Below are 17793 nucleotides of genomic sequence, written 5' to 3' on the forward strand. Positions count from 1 at the left end.
AATGAGATAGAGAGAGCACGAGAGGGAGGAGGGTCAGAGGGAGAAGCAGACTCCCCGCCGAGCAGGGAGCCCGATGCGGGACTCGATCCCGGGACTCCAGGATCATGACCTGAGCTGAAGGCAGTCGTTTAACCAATTGAGCCACCCAGGCGCCCTACAGTTTTATTTTCACTCTCCTTTCCTAACCAAAGTTAAATAATGAGATCAAACTACAGAAAAAAGAAAAACAACGCCTGAATCCCTGAGCGCACCTGGTAGGACGTCCGATGCACACAGGTGGAGTGTCCCCACCAGCATGGCCTCCCCCAAGCCCACATGGGCAACGGCTACCTGAAGGCCCAGCCCCTCACGCCCACTCCAGGACATGGTCCTGGTAAGCTGGCACTGAGCCAAGGGGCCACTCACCACCCACCCTGCAGAGACATCCATGCCTTCCCTCACTGCCCATAGCCTGGCCGTACCCCTAATACCCTCACTTCTGCCTTCTAACCCCAGATGCCCAACCTGGACACAGTGGCCTCCCTGCAGCCCCCAGACATGCCAGGGTGCCACACCCAGGCGCCCCCCCACCCCTGCTCACCCTCCTCCCAAGCTCTTGTCCCCTCCTGTAGCGGCCCTGCCTCATTGTCTGTGGGCTGTCCTGAGGGCAGGGGATGCACTGTGTCCCTGGAGCCTGGAGCAGTCTGGCTGCACAGTGTCTGGGCCCACAGTCCTCATGGGTCTCAGCTGTGCCCTCGGATGCGACCCTCCTCCAGTCTGCCTGCTTCAAGCTCTCATCACGGCAGCCACCCTCAGCCCAGACACTGGACAGAGCCCCTGGTCACGCAGCCCAGCAGGAGACTGTCCCTCAGGGTCCAGGACCTCCCACCTCACTTGAGGAGCAGGAGTCTGCCCCACACAGGCTAAATTCCAGGGAGGGGGAACAACACCTGCAATGTGGCATCACATTGACACCAAACCTCACCCTCTAGGGACGCTTCTATTCCAGAATGTTCTCGCCACAGAAAAAACACAATGCTTCCATCTTGTCTTTCTGTCCAGAAAATAGATGAATGAGAGAACAAAACGCTAAAATAACAACCCCAGAGAAATATACACTAAACAAATAAGAGACCAGAAACCAAAAAAAAAGAAAGAAAGAGGGAGATTGAGAATATAATCAGACAGGTGAGCAGAACAGAGCAATACACTAGATCCTGGGTATATTTTGGTCTGTTTGTTAGAAGAAACTAGATCCCAAAATTGTAAAGAAAAAAAACTTCATATATGTACATAATTAGATACAATGAAAAGATAAAATATAACTGTAAAAATGAAAATTAAAAAAGACTTAAAAAAGAGTTGATAAGATAGGAAATTAGTTGAAGAGGAAAAAAAATTAAAATGGAAAGATTAAAGAACCATGAAGAAAACCCCAAGTTCTCTATACTATTTTCCCCAGCCCTGGAGTTGCGCGATTCTGTGTGTTCTCTGGAAGTTCCTGCTGTTCTTCTGGGAGGGGGGGCCTGCTGCACTGACGCTCGGCTCAGGTGTCTTCGCGGAACAGCACTGCCCTTGCCAGGGGGCTGGGCGCACTATTTCCTGGAGCGTCCATGCTAACTCTGGGACTGGCTGGGGGATTTTTTTATTTTAATTAAATCAAAGTGGAACGATTATCCAAAAGAATGTGAAAATCCTGAGACTCAAACAACTCCTGTGGGGCTCCATGGGGTGTGTGGGCTGGGCCGAGGCAGGACTTTCACCAAGGTCTCCTGACTTGCAGGCTCAGAGTAGGCAGGGGCTGCTTCCAGATTCAGAAGGAAGTACAGATGCAGCACTGGACAAACAGAATGCAGAGGGCCAGGGGCCACGGAGGATGGGAAGGGACCAGGTAGAGCTGGCCAAGTGAGCCAGGGGTGGGGTCTACAGGGGAGAGCAGGCCGGAGCAAGCTATGGATGGAGACAGAGAGCCCTGGCCAGCTCCTCTCAGGCAGAGCCCGGGACCCCTCCCAGGGCCTGGCCTCAAGCTCCCCTCTACCAACCCCTGCGGCAGACGGAAGGGTGAATGGCCCACATGAAGGCAAGGAGGAGGGAGGAGGGGTGGTGGGTACTGACAAAGATACTGTCTCAGTGAGTCAGGGTGAGATCAGGCCTCAAGGAGACAGGCCATTCTCAAGACGGCCACTTCTCTCAGCAGACTGATATCCATATGCTCCTGAAGTCACTCAACTTCAAGACACATGCAACCCACAAGACAGCCACGTGGGGCCATAGCCAGCAGCCCCTCCCTCTCCACAGAGAAAGAGGCTGCCTCAGCAGAGATGGCTCTTCTCCCCTGCCAGGCATCAGAGGCCGGAGGGTTTCCTTACAGCAGTGGGTCACACGCTTTCCAGAAGCACCTGCTGACTCCCAGGTCACGACCCCCCAGGAACTCCTACAGCTGATCTTGCTTCAGTGTGCATTAACTCTGCCTGTCAGAACAGACCAGCCTCAGCCTGGCAACAGGACTGTGCACTTTGGCTGAGAGGGCCTCAGAGCCACATGGACAGCACCAGCCGTCTGGCTGGCCACTGCCCTGGGCTCTTTCCTGCCCACACCCATAGGACCAGCTCCCACTGCTATTCCCAGCCGTGACCCTTCAGAAGAGTCTGGACTCCCCAACCCCCTGAACCCAAGGAAGCCCAGTCTCGCTCCTCGGGTTCCATGGTTTTAGGCCTGGAGACACACAGATGGTGCTGTCCTGCTGGTAAGGCTGTGTGGCGAGCTTCCAGCCGGAGAGGCATGGCCAGTGCACTGTGGCCAGCAGCTCACGCGTTCTGGGTTTCTGCGGTCACCCAGGGAAATGGGTTCCTGTCTGTGATGCGGGGTGGCCACGGCCAACCCAGGGGCATGCGTCACCCCTCCCGTGGCGGACAGTGGACCAGTGCTGATACCAGTCCTCACACCTTTAGCCTGTCATCCTCGTCCCTCTAAATAGTTCCCATGAGTTCCTGGATTCTAGAATTTTCTACGGACATCCTGGCGTAGTACCTGAGGATTTCAGCATACCCTTCCCCACTTTCCCTCCCCGCAACCTTCCAAAATTGTTGTCTAATCTTTGGTTACATAAATATTCCATGCGTTTCATTATTTTAAAGATTTTATTTATTTATTTGACAGAGAGAGACACAGCAAGAGAGGGATCACAAGCAGGGGGAGTGGGAGAGGGAGAAGCAGGCTTCCCCCTGAGCAGGGAGCCCGATGTGGGGCTCGATCCCAGGACCCTGGGACCATGACCTGAGCCGAAGGCAGACGCTTAACGACTGAGCCACCCGGGCGCCCCCCCCCTTTTCTTTTAAAGATTTTATTTATTCCATGCGTTTCATTATTATGACTACATAGCACTCACTACCAGCCAAGCGGTATTGTCGAAGCACATTTTCCCTGTGTTTCAGCTGCTTGTTTTCCCGGCAATAGTAACTGCCAGGTGTCTTAGGCTTGGCCTCTATGCATCTGTCGCCTTCCTAGCCCTAAACTGTCAGGCAGAGCCGCGAAGGCTTCTCTGATGACCCCCCAGTCCTGGGGCCCTCTGGGTTCCATCACCATCGACCCCGAAGCCTACACTCGGCCAGTTACATGAGCACGAAGGTGAATTAAAACTATCTACAACTAACGATGCCACCACCTTTGTGGGAGGCAAGGCTGCTCCCTGAGGTGGAGATCAAACGGACACACGTGGTGTGCGGCTCGAGGCATGCCCCTGCGCCTCGGTTAGAGAGTAAGCACTGCACCTTCAAGCTCGCACACCACATGTGTAAGACCTGGCTGTGTGGAAGACCACAAAACAATCTCAACCGATGTCAAAGAATGAACACAGAGATCCCATTCTCTATCACACACAAGTAGGTGTGAGATTAATGACAAGATTTTAAAAGAACTTTTAAATAACTGATGAGTCAGAAATCATACTGGATTTTAAAACTAAGAGAAAAAAGCAAATACCGTGAGTTTCCCACAGGTTAACTGACAGAAGTTGTTGGAGAACAAAGCCATCCCCCAAGGGTCCTGGACACCGCTGCAGTGGCCCAGGGAGGTCCTGAGGAGCATGACTGGGGGCTCGTGCATGTGCTCTGTTCAGGAAGCCACCAAAGGCACTGGAGGATGAGCAAAGGCCAAAGTTTGTATGAAGCCACCACCAAAATCTTTGTGCAAAAGCGCGAAGGCTTAAACAACTTCGTGTTTAACTGTATCCCTAACCTCGGAAAATCACATAAGGGTTACCACCTCCTGGTTACACGGGCAGAGACAGGCATGTGACGCTAAGTCACCCAAGGGCTCTCTTCCTCATCCCCGAGCCCACCTGGCATTACTCACATCGCCCAGCCCCTGCCATTACCACCTCCCAGAGGGTCTGCTGCCCCACCTGCTCTCCATGTCTCCCCACCAGGCCCCATCTGCCCCGGAAGTGGTGCCACCCTCACAGCAGCCCCAGGGCCTGCAGCCTCTCCATCCTCAAGCTCAGTCATGCTCATCACACAGGCCTCAGAGCAGCTCCATCATTTGGACCAGACCTCACTCCAGCCCTCCTCAGAGAGGGCCCCTACCTGGAGCTGGCCTGGTGGTGCTATGGCACGGCGCCCACCCACCACACTGATGTGTGCTCTGGACCCAAAGGCCCACAGGGTCCCTGGGCAACGGTGGTACTCATGGGTGTGTGGACTGACTGGGTGAAAGAGCAAAGGGTAAATACAGGTCACGATACACAGAGCGCATCTCAGAGCCACCTGGCCTCGGTGTTTTAGGAAACCCAGCCCCTCTGCGACACTGTTGGGCAATAGAGTGGACACACAAGACAGGTAACTCTACTAACAACTGCTGATAAGACTTCAGGTCCAAGGGCATCCTTTGACCTGGCCACTGCGGGTCCTGTCCAGGTCTACTCCTCTTCCTCCTTCTCTGACAAGTGCAGGAAGAAGGGAAGAGCCTGCAACCAGTGCCTTCCTGCCACCGTCACCCCCAACACACCTGGCTGAAGCTGGGTCATGAGAAAAAGAGGGCTCTCCAGAGCTCCAGAATTCGAAGTGAAGGGACAGCATATGGGCACCATGAGAGTGTGTAAGAAATTAAGCTTAAACCCACAAAACCAACCATCCCATCCTGTGTCCAGGCCCCAAAGGCATGAAAACATGTGTCCACACAAAGACATACATAAATGGGGCACCTGGGTGGCTCAGTCGTTGAGCATCTGCCTTCAGCTCAGGTCACAATCCCAGGGTCCTGGGATCAGGCCCCACGTCGGGCTCCCTGCTCAGGGGGGAGTCTGCTTCTCCCTCTCCCTCTGCCTGCCTCTCTGCTTACTTGTGCTCTCTCTCTATCTCTCTAACAAATAAATAAAATCTTAAAAAAAAAAAAAAAGACATACATAAATGTCAGTAGGAGCTGTATTCATCCCAGCCCCAAATTGGAGACATGGTAGCCCAAAACCAAGTGTCCACCCCCCTGGGCAAGAGATCAACAAAATGTGGTACAAACATACAATGGGACACTGCTCTGCAATCGAAAACCAGACTTTGATCCATGCAACATGAATGAATCTCAGAAACACCACAAAGGGAGAAGTCACATGTGAGAGCACATGCTGATGATTCCCTTTGTGTGAACGAAGCCCACGAGAGGCCAAGCTGATCGCGGGTGATGAAAATCAGCCAAGGTGGTATAGTGAGGAGGAAGGGGCCGCTGAGGGCCGTGAGGGAACCGTCTGTGGTGATGATAACACGTGGCAGGGATTTCCATCACTAGGCATTTAAGAACTGTCAGAGTTCGGAGTGACTGAAGATTTACTTAAGATTTGTGCACTTACCATAAGTAAATTTTTACTCCAAGTAAGACCACAAACACTAATTCTCAGTAACGACTACCACACGTGTGGAAGCACTTAGGGTGAAGTGTACGGGAGTATATGATTTGAAATGCAGACCACTGGGGGAAAAAAATGGCTTTGTTGGCCAGGCAGAATATGGACGGATCCACAACAATGGAAACAAAGCAGTCTGCGGCCTGCAGAACACCAACAGCAAGTGTACATGTGGGTGCTCGTATGGAAGCCTTTCGATATTCTGGCATGTCCACGGAAAGGGGCAGTAACTTTCTAAGATTATGGATAGGAGGCTGAGTTAGTTCTGGAACATAGGGTTTTTTTTTTAATCCCAAATATATAGTATCATTTTATTCATTTACTTATACATTTTAAAATTTACCATTTAGTACAGAGCCATTTGCACAACACAAGCTTAGACGTCCTCATGGTATACTTAACTGAATATTCATTTAGAGTCTTGTGATAAGCATCTTTTCACGTATTGTGTAGAAGAGATACTGCAGCCCTAGCCACAGACACCCAATTATTAGAGTGGGCAGATTGTCTACACAAAGCTCATTCTAGAGGGGCCTGGTGGGGCCTATTCCTATTTGATAATTACACAACATTTGGTACTCCAGCCTGCTTCAGCCATGCCCCTTCAAGTAAAGGGCTTTGGTATGAAATTTTCCATCTCATTTCTGACACTACCACCTGCAAAAATTCAGGTGAGAGGTAATCTGACCTAGGACTCCAAATGATGGAACATCAACTAAAATGATGAAGAAGTTCATTTGTGTGAAAGTTTATTTGATGTTAGAAGTGCCGCCATTCTGATGGCTTTTGGATTTAGGAACCACAGAATCACCTAGAATCTACAACTGCTTCCGTGAAAAACAATCTTTAGTAAACCGTACTCAGACTTGTCCTTCTGTATTAAAATATATTTTTTCTCTGAACAGAACAGGTACTATTCAGAGCTGCAGGGAGTTGCAAAAAGACTCATCTGCTTATCAAAATGGCTAATTATGAATTAGAGTGTTTGTAGCATATACTTTACAATACTATAGAATCACTATCAAATCCACAGTTGAAAGCAAACAAGTGAATTAAAGGTAAAAAGAGATCAACTAGAGTTAGACATAAATTTTTTTCTTTAACCTCAGGTTCAGAGAGTTAAGATAATTATAGTGAATTTATTGGACCAACACTGGTTCATTGGAGGGAGGCCCTGATCCTGGCTTATGTTTCCTGGAAATACAGGACATGAGTGTAGAAGATGTGCTTTCATTCAGAGTCTCTCGTGTTAGTTTGGGCTTAACTTGTTTTATGACTTAATCATCAGGAAATCTTAACCCAGTCCCTCAGAGGAACACCCTATACCATGGACTTCCTTTTTCCAATAAACTACCTCCCTGATTTGTAATCCCCAAGCCTGGGACACAGAAGTGGTGGAGGGGTTTGTTCAAGAGCGAGCAGATGCCAACTGCAACCAAGCTGGGCTCCCAAGGAAGCAGATCCTAAGACAGAGGTCAGCCTTCCACTGAAGGACATCCTAATGGAGGAAAGTGTGAAATGTCAACCCCTAACTTGCCCAACGACTGGAGGATGAGTACTTCAATGCTGGCGGGGAGACCAGGACAAACATCATGGCATCAGCACACACTGTTAACCATCTTCTAGCCCAGCGGGACTTCAGGTGTGGGCTGGGGCTCCTGTTCTCTATATTAGCAGCAGCCGCCACCGCCCCAGCTGGGAACAGACCAATCCACCATGCCTGAAGTCAAAGACCTTTCAGAAGCTTTGCCAGAGACGTCGATGGATCCCATCACGGGGGTGGGGGTGGTGGCTTCTCGGAACTGAGCCCCAACAGGCTATGATGTAGTTGCACAGACAGCAGATGGTGTGGACGCTGACCTCTGGAAAGACGGCTTATTTAAATCCAAGGTTACCAGATACCTGTGTTTCACGAGATCATTTTCCAAAGAAAATAGTCATTTAGGGAACGTGTTAGTGGATATGAAGCTCATTGACATCAAGGACACTCTGCCTGTAGGCTTCATCCCAATTCAGGAGACGGTGGACACACAGGAATTGGCTTTTAGAAGAAAGAGGCTGTGCATTAAATTTATCCCACGGGATTCAACTGAAGCTGCAATTTGTGACATTCGGATCATGGGCCGGACCAAGCAGGCCCCTCCTCAGTACACGTTTATTGGGGAACTGAACAGCATGGGGATCTGGTATCGAATGGGCAAAGTACCGAGGAATCATGATTCATCTCAACCCACAACACATTCCCAGTCATCAGCTGCTTCCACCCCAGCCCCCAAACTCCCCAGGCACATCTCACTAATGCTCCCTGCTACCTTCCGAGGCAGGAACAGCACTCGGGCTGACTATGAGTACCAGCACTCCAATCTGTATGCCATATCAGACCCTGAGAGCTTCCATGTGTCTAGCCCCATGTTCCCTCCTGAGGACCACAGGAAGCTGGTGGAAGAAGGGTCAGCAGGTGACCGATGGGGCATCTGGAGTCCGAAGCACGTGTGGCCATCCCACCAGAGACTCTGTGAATGACCACACAGGTTGCGCACCATACAACACACGTGAATGGTCCCCCGCCAGGGCCGTGCCATGGTCCGGCGTGACGTTGCCTTGGGCAACTCACTCGAAGCTAGTTATTTATAGCTGTGAAATGATTCGCTAATGAATGCCACCTTCCCAGCACAGGGGGCTGTATATGGATCTGGGGTGTCTGAGAACATTTTCTAAGTCGTGAAGCAGCGCAGGAACGGCCCCCTTCTCTCCACACTCACCTCCCCTGTAGGGCTGTGATCAGAGCAGGAGCCCAAAGATTTGTGGAGAATTATCACTCAGGACACACTGGCTCCTGCCCAGCGCGGCCTTCACCTTCTTAGCCCTCTCTTCTGTAGTTTTATATATAAGATTACTTCTCTGTCATCAGCGTGTTTGGAGATAATCTCTGCCTCAGTCCCAACAAACTTGCAATAAAAGCTCTCTGGCCTGGCTCAGCTCGGCACCCTCTGCAAACTGAGACATTCTGTCACGCATCGTCACTTAGAAGTGGGCTATTTTCTGTGGCTGGCAGCCCACGAGCCCTCTCTCAGGAGGGTGACAGAATGATTGCTTGGGGCAGGAAGGAGGGGAGCGTGGCAGAGTGAGCCGGCAACTTCTATAAAATCTTCAAAAAAAAAAAAAAATAGGCAAAGGACAGGGAGAGAGCACCCTGAAACCCAAGGGTATTTTAGGGGCTTGGAGGAGTAGGGAAGACGTTAAGTCCAGCCAAAGGGGCATTCCTAAGGGTAGGTGAGGGCACAGCAAGGCGAGGGCTGGAGCAGAGGACACGAGGAGAGGGAAACACACAGTGGGGGAGACTGACCTCCATTCCTGATCGCGGTGATCCCTCGATAGAAGTCCTCAAAACTGATCACACCAAGCCCACCGGGGTCCAAGTATTTCGTTAAGTCCTTCACCTGAAATTGTCAAGAGAGAATACGTTATCTGGCCTTACAAAATCAGAGGAGGGGTATGCTCTGTACTCGACCCTTTCACCCCATCCAGACGAGCAGCCTACTTGCAAGGTGTGGTGCTGAGAATAAGAGCCACCAACAGCACCAGCCAGACAGGAGGCCTCCCAGGAGAAAGCTGCCAACAGCACCAAGGACCATCAGTGATGGAAATAAGATCCTGCTCTCAAAGGTCAATAGTCATGCTTCCCGACTAAGATCAAAAGTGTTGAAGTTTTAGGTATTATTCTAGCCCATAACTAGACTATTATTAACACAGCACAGACCCACCCATCCATTCCAAGAGGCCTTGCAGGCTGTGCAGAATCCTTCGTAAAAATAACTTAGGCAAGTAGACGATGAATATCAAAAATCATAAAAAGTAAGATGATTCACACTTGGATGTTATTGAGAATGAAATTCAGAAAGAAGATACATTTATATGTTCAAGTATAAACTGGGTTTCATCAAAATTTAAAACTTTTGTCCTTCAAAAGACACCATTAGTCGGGGCACCTCGGTGGCTCAGTTGGTTGAGTGTCTGCCTTCGGCTCGGGTCATGATCCCAGGATCCTGGGAGGGAGCCCCACATCGGGCTCCCTGCTCAGTGGATAGTCTGCTTCTCCCTCTGCCTCTCCCCTCACTCGTGCTCTCTCAAAAAAAAATAAAATCTTTAACAAAAAAATAAAATAAATGAATAAAAAGTTTTAAAAAGGATTGAAGAGAAGGTGACAAATATTGCAAAGACGATCTAATATATGAATAACAGAAGACCCAGAGAAGAAAAATCAAAGCAAAGGTATAGAACAAATATTAAAACTCTATTTAAGGGGTGCCCGGGTGGCTCAGTTGGTTAAGCGACTGCCTTCGGCTCAGGTCATGATCCCGGAGTCCCGGGATCGAGTCCTGCCATCGGGCTCCCTGCTCGGCAGGGAGTCTGCTTCTCCCTCTGACCCTCTTCCCTCTCGTACTCTCTATCTCTCATTCTCTCTCTCAAATAAATAAATAAAATCTTTAAAAAAAAAACTCTATTTAAGAAAACTATAAATTAAAAAAAGAATTTCCACTGCATGTTGAAACACTACCTGAGGTACCAAGTACCAACTCCGGACCCCAGAAGACCCTATTCCAGGACTTGCTCTGGTGAATTTCCTGGACTTTAAAGGGAAAAACACTCTGAATAGCTATGCAAACTTCAACTGACTTTACAAAAGAAAATCTGATTATCATTAAACTGTTCAGCAGTAATACCAAGTAATAAGGAATGTTCCAATGCCATCGTCTGAAGTGTTGTTCCAGACAGGCACCCTCATGCAAGTGAAAAAGGAAAGAAGGATACCAGAGGGAAAGCATTAAGCAAACACCTGGTAATCCCGTATGTAAACCTGAAGCATCACTATAAAGTATCACTCATGATGTATTAAATAAAACAAAGATCACTCATGACGTATTAAAAAAACAAAGACTTTCTAATTCTGTCCAATTAACAGTGAACACCCTAGCACCAGGCTGTGATATTTAAACCCCACTTCCCATGAAAAGAAACCAAGATCCTTGGAGACAGGCCAGGAAGTGTACAAACGGGGCCCGGACTCCCCGTCACACCTGAAAGCAAAGAAGCTATCAAAGACTCATTAGGTAACATCCAATAACTCAGGAGCCATCCTGAAGAGGCCCTCACAGCCCACAAGGAGAATATGAGCACTGATGAGAATGATAACCAGTGGACTGAAACACATCAAACACGTTTTAATCCATGAAGGCGTAATATGGTAAAAAACAAAAACAAACAAACAAAAAACAACTGGTCCTCATTGGAGGTTACTAGTGAATCGTTTATTATTGTGAAAACTAATAAATAAAGGGAAAGAATCAAATAGTTAGCCTGTCTTTCCTCTACAAACCGTAAATCAGGGCAAGCGACAGCAGATGAGGGCAAGTTTCTCTTTATAGAGCATCCCAGCTAATAAATGGGGGAGGGATGAAAGATCAAAACGTCACATCCTACAATCCTCAGTGCAGTAATGGACAGAATCAACGATGCTCAGTGCCTTCTAAAGTCATAAAAAGACAGACCACCAGACACCACGTATCTCCTGGTGGAAGCATGCAACACCACCTAAATCAAACCTGAATCTAACTACCAATTTACAGGAAATACAGTGATCAAGGAAACATGTTTCAACAATATCACATGGATGTAACCAGCAAGCCCACTCCACGAGGACCCTGACAGAGAAGTGACCTTCTGTTTTCAAAGGGAAAAAGATGGAGAGGAAGCCCTCACTAAGACACTTGGAAGACATACCAATCTGTGACCATGTAAGGGCTTTATGGATCCTGATTCAAATCATATTTGTAAAATAATTAGAAATGTGACTACTGATCCTAGATACTGAATACTGTTTGATACTAAGATACTTAATTTTTACAGCTGTGATAATGATATTTTAGTAATTTTTTTTTTAAGATTTTATTTATTTATTTGACAGAGAGAGACACAGCGAGAGAGGGAACACCAGCAGGGGGAGCGGGAGAGGGAGAAGCAGGCTTCCCGCAGAGCAGGGAGCCCGATGCGGGGCTCGATCCCAGGACCACGGACGGGATCAGGACCCGAGCTGAAGGCAGACGCTTCACCGACCGAGCCCCCCAGGCGCCCCAGTAATTTTCTTATACACTCACTGATGTAGAGATCCTCCCAACACTAGGGGCCAAGGCACATCTGCGGTTACATATCTGTGGCTGACTGGCCCTGACTGGCAATTGCTGAGGCTGGGGATGGGGTACTGGGGAGGCATCACACTACTCTATCTACTTTCGTTTAGGCTTGGACTTTTCCATAATGAAAATTTTAAAGAGAGAGAGAAACCAAAAACGAGAAAAAGACAAAAAGAGCGAAGAAAGCAAGAAAGAGAGGACCGATGTTGGAGGGGGCGGCGAGGAAAAAAGGACGAGGCACTGGCCAGAGGACAGCTCACCTCTGACCACAAAAGGAGGCAAGGACCACCCAGGAAAGCCGGAGGATAGGGGGATGGCGACACGCGAACACTTGGGAATGAACTGCAGACAAGGTACTTCAAAGGCAGAGAACCAGGGCTAAGGCTATGGCGGGCACGAGCCCCTGGCTGAGGCCAAACCCATCAATCTACACCATCCACAAATGTCTCTCGGGGCCTCCTCTGCAACGGGCAGACTGGCAGGCCGCCATGGGCAGCCCCCTCCCCACTATTTGGGTAACACAGAGCCAGACTGGAATAGGACCAGCTCAGGCTGACTGACCCTAACGGTCCAGGGCCCTCAAGCCAGAGACTGCATCTCCCTCTTCTCCCTCCATTACGTGGATAAGATGGTGGCCACCGTCCCTCCACCCCAGGACCCTGTGTGCTACTGAGATACTGGGCTTGGGAGTCCACTCGTCCTCTGACTTCTTGAGACAACTGAATCAGAATTATTTATAAAATGCCTCCTTCCTTATCTCACAAAAACCTTCATTCCTAAAGCACATGATATCTAGCGCTGGATACCTGAATGGCTATCTAACCTGGAATCCATACTGGTCAATCTGTCCTTAAGATGCCTAAAAATTTTGGGGCACCTGTCTGGCTCAGTGAGTAGAGCATGTGACTCTTGATCTCAGAGTCATGAGTTCAAGCCCTACAACGGGCATAGAGCTTACTTCAAAAAAAAAAAAAAAAGATTTCAAAGAATTTCAACAATGAAGCTACTAATCGAACACAAAGTACCATGTTGTTCATTCTGAAACATTAACCCAATGCTTTTTTTTTTTAAGATTTTATTTATTTGAGAGAGAGAATGAGAGAGAGAGAAAGCACATGAGGACAGGGAGGGTCAGAGGGAGAAGCAGACTCCCTGCCGAGCAGGGAGCCCTATGTGGGACTCGATCCCGGGACTCCAGGGATCATGACCTGAGCCGAAGGCAGTCGCTTAACCAACTGAGCCACCCAGGCGCCCAACCCAAAGCTTTTTAAACAAATCATTAACTAGGAGCAGGCCTTTTTACACGTTACCATGTTAGATGAATCCAAGTATATATGTTTTTTTTAAACTGCACTTTAATTATACTTTCTTTATAGTCTAGAGAATACCAGGTCCAGGGACGTACACCAGAATGGTCAAAGCCAGCCAGTACCCTCTCCAGGATATGGATACATTAAGTTACCAGACTGCTAGCAGCAACAGACAGATAGAGCTGGCTCCTACAGGATGATTCTGAGAAATTTACTAACAAATTATATTGTTTCTGTTACAGATGTGGAGACATAAAGTCGAACAGAAGAAACCAGAGCAAGTTTGCTAACCATAGTTAAGGCCAACTGAAGAGACACCTCTCATAGAAATCAAGCTGAAAGCACAGCTCTTCACAAGGAGAAACTACCCCCATTTGTGCATCTCGCTGTTACCACCATACTTGAATTGTAATACTTTCAACAAAGCTTGTCTTGTCAGAAGTCATGGTGATCCCATTAAGCACCTCAAACTCACATTTACAGAACACCCCCCAATCGCTTCTAGGCCTTTTGGCTAAGATCAAGTGTAGTACAGAACACCCCAGGCAATGAAAGTAGAGGACACAATCCTCTTAAGTGCATAGGTACATTTACCAAGAGACTACATTCTGGAACATAAAACAAGTTCCAATAGATTTAAGAGGATTCAAGTCAACATCATTAGTCATTAGGGAAGTGCCAATTAAAACTTCAATGAGAGGCATATCTATTTGAACAGCTAAAGTTAAAAAGACTGGCCAGAGGACGCCTGGGTGGCTCAGTCGGTTAAGTGTCTGCCTTTGGCTTGGGTCATGATCCTGGGGTCCTGGGATCGAGCCCTCTGTCGGGCTCCCTGCTCAATGGGGAGTCTGCTTCTCCCTCTGCCCCTCCCCGTTTGTATTCCCTCTCTCGCTCGTTCTCTCCCTCTCAAATGAATTAATCTAAAAAAAAAAGTACTGAAATATTTGTATTTATGAATAAAATGATATGAAGTCTGGGATTTACTTGGAAACACTGGTGGGGCAACAAGATTTCCAGGAGTTGACAGTTTAGCAGAGCAACGGGCACACGCAGGCTTATTACATTACCGTCTCTATTTTCATATATGCTTGAAATATTCCGTAATAGTAAGATTTTTTTTAAAGATTTTATTTATTTATTTGAGAGAGAGAAGGAGAGAGGGAAAGCATGAGAAGGGGGAGGCTCAGAGGGAGAAGTAGGTTCCCCACAGAACTGGGAGCCTGATGCGGGACTCGATCCCGGGACTCCAGGATCATGACCTGAGCTGAAGGCAGCCACTTAACCAACTGAGCCACCCAGGTGCCCCATTAGCAAGATTTTTTTAAGTGTAGAATTATATACCTTAATAAAGCAAAAAAGGAGGAGAAAGGCACAAAAAAGCAAAAAATGGGTGTGGAAGTACAAATTTGCCAGGCATTTGCCCTCTTCTATTAGATTATTAAAATGATGGAAATTTTTATGTCAGATAAGCTCTTCCTTGCAGAACAAAACCAAAACAATTTTTTTAAAGTAGGCTCCATATCCAGCATGGAGCCCAACTCGGGGCTTGAACTCATGGCTGGATGCTCAACCAACTAACCTACCCAGGTGCCCCAAAACAGAACAGGTTTTGATTGACAGAACATTTTAACTGACTAACTTGTTTGAAAAAAGCCTCAGCTCTATAAATCTAAAGCCTTCTGGGGCGCCTGGGTGGCTCAGGTCATGATCTCAGGGTCCTGGGAGCAAGCCCGGCATGGGGCTTCATGCTCAGCAGGGAGCCTGCTTGAAGATTCTCTCCCTCTGCCCCTCCCACCACACGTGTGCATGCGCACTCTCTCTCTCAAGTAAAAAAATAAATCTTTAAAAAATAAATAAATAAAGCCTTTTGATTATCCTAAAATCCCAGATCTATGTACTTCAGGTATCTCCCCTCCCCTTGTGTAATTTATTAACAGTCAGCTTTTCATCAGAGGAAAAACGTCATCCAAGGAAGGAAACAACCTCTGATGTGGCATAAAAACCTTTTATTCAATTCAGGCGAGCAGCAGGAAAGAGAAGTAGATGGGACATTTCTGCTTCCCAGAATCACTTTTCCAGGAATCACTCCCATTCTAAGAGCCCAGCCAGAGGCAATGTGCCATCCCTCGGGTTTACTCCCAGCCCTGCCCTGGGCTCCTGAGGACCCCTGGACTCATCACCACAAGTCTCTCCCAACGCTTGAGGGAGCAGACCAGATAGGTACAGGTCAAGGGAACCACATCTCTTATGCACTGAACAAAAGAGAAGAAAAATAGTGAATATTCCATGTTTGGGGGAGGCAGTGGGACTATAGTCCAAAATTTCAGCACTATGTTGGTCTTCCTTATCAAACAGTATTTCTTACAAGAATCTTACTGATCACACAGTAATTACAAGAATGTCAGGTACAATGACTCTTACAAAATCTAAGAGGTGGGTTTAGAACTCATGTGATGCAATAAGACAGACCCGTCAGAAATAAGAGGTGTGACAGATGCACGGAGGAGGCACAAGCAGACGACAGAGGTGTCTGTCTTTCCTGATGGCAACAGTGCCCACAGGCAGGACCACTGTTCGCCTCCATCACAGAAAAGAACTTATACTATTAGATACGGGTATTCCACACACAGCTGAATTATTAGCAAAAATTCTTTCTGTGATATTCCTCTGAAAATAAGTTTCAAATCCCACAAGCAGCAGGAATCAATGAGTCAATTATTCTAGGTTAAACTCTGAGGAAATTGTTTTTTTTTTTTAAAGATTTTATTTATTTATTTGACAGAGAGAGACATAGCGAGAGAGGGAACACAAGCAGGGGGAGTGGGAGAGGGAGAAGCAAGCTTCCCGCCGAGCAGGGTGCCCGATGCGGGGCCCGATCCCAAGACCCTGGGATCATGACCTGAGCCGAAGGCAGACGCTTAACCGACTGAGCCACTCAGGTGCCCCAGGAAGTTGAATTCTTGATATTAATCATTCTAAAGTGTACAGATATGCGCTTGAGATGGGATTTTGCTGGTTGGTTCTGAGATTTCAACGGCGGTAACTGAAGGATTCTTAGAAACGTAAGGATGTTTGAGAAACTATTTTAGTGACATGCCTAATATAAAAGCTGAAAAAGCTGTGTGCTCACCAGAGTGGGCACTGGTTTGAGTTCTTAGATCTGAAAGCAAAAAGAACAACAACAAAAAGAAAAACAAGAAATGTCACAACTCTGTTCTCAGGGCCTCTGAAAGCTAGACAGAAATGGCAGATGATTCCAGCTTCTTCTGAAACTGACGGTTCCATATGTGTATCGATCTAGAGAACAAACCCAAGAGTAAGCTTCCTGGGAGTTACATTCCTAAGCCTGCAGGGCAGTGTCACAACAGGACTCTGTGACCTTGGACGCAGAGCACCAGAGAGAACTTTTTACCCCAGTAGGTCTGCTTTGCACCAACTACTATGGCAAATAACTTTTTCAGGGATAATGCGTGGCAATTTATGCTTAAAGACCCTGTTCATAGATTTCTCCAAATGAGGAGAAATACTTACCTTTTAAAAAACTGGCCAGCTGAGTGAACACAAGATAAAGACTCACTGTCTCCCTAACACCTAAACCACTTTGGAATTACTGGATCCTGCTGGGAATGAATGAATTCAAATGAAGTCATTTGAATAAACCTAATGTCTAATTTGGGGCAACTTAAAAGGCAAGGCATATTTACCTCCATTTTTTTAAGATTTATTTATTTATTTATTTGAGAGAGAGAGCGTGTGCTCGTGTAAGCAGGAAGAGGGGCAGAGGAAGAGGGAGACAGAAAGTGGGAGAAGCAGACTCCACGCTGAGTGTGGAGCCCAACACGGGGCTCAGTCCCACGACCCTGAGATCATGACCTGAGCTGAAACCAAGAGTCGGACACTCAACCTCCTGAGCCACCCAGGCGCCCCAAGGTATAGTTACTTCTAAACAAATTGGAAAGTGAGACAGGCAGGTTAAATAATACACATTTTCAAACACTGAACATGCTCATTTGGAGCTCAGTTTTTCGCTTTTTCAATTTTAAGATTTTATTTCAGTAATCTCCACACCCAACGTGGGGCTTGAACTTAAAAAGAATCGCACGCTCTACGGACTGAGCCAACCAGGCACCCCAGGGCTCAGTTTTTCTGCTTGAAGTACAAGAATAGCTTCCTACATCATCTGTGATGATGGATGCAGTAACGTCTCTTTCACAGGGAAGGCTTAGAAAATTCTAGAATGAAGGCATCGTGCTGGTCTTACATGTTAAAGGTCATTCTACATGTTCCCCAAAAGGGACGTATCACATTCAGGAATCTCTTTTGTGTCTTTTAGAAATAGGTGCTGAGGGGCGCCCGGGGGGCTCAGTCAGTGAAGCGTCTGCCTTCGGCTCAGGTCATGATCCCAGGGTCCTGGGATCGA

The 17793-nt window shown here is 47.6% G+C and overlaps 1 protein-coding gene and 1 pseudogene across 5 annotated transcripts in view; one reads left to right on the top strand and one right to left on the bottom strand.

The window, feature by feature from the left end:
• Nucleotides 1-17793, bottom strand: part of RAB11FIP3 (RAB11 family interacting protein 3) — an 85476-nt gene that overhangs the window by 34326 nt on the left and 33357 nt on the right. For all 5 annotated transcript variants that reach the window (XM_073899775.1, XM_025877682.2, XM_073899776.1 and 2 more), the window contains exon 2: nt 9219-9312. In XM_073899775.1, coding sequence (XP_073755876.1) covers nt 9219-9312 — 94 coding nt within the window. The remainder of the gene's footprint in view (nt 1-9218; nt 9313-17793) is intronic.
• On the top strand, nt 316-8395 carry LOC112828550 (multivesicular body subunit 12B pseudogene; annotated as a pseudogene).

This window comes from Callorhinus ursinus, unplaced genomic scaffold (assembly GCF_003265705.2).
Source record: "Callorhinus ursinus isolate GAN/ISIS: 27379988/994484 unplaced genomic scaffold, GSC_fseal_2.0 scaffold13, whole genome shotgun sequence".
In the NCBI taxonomy this organism is placed as follows: Eukaryota; Metazoa; Chordata; class Mammalia; order Carnivora; family Otariidae; genus Callorhinus; species Callorhinus ursinus.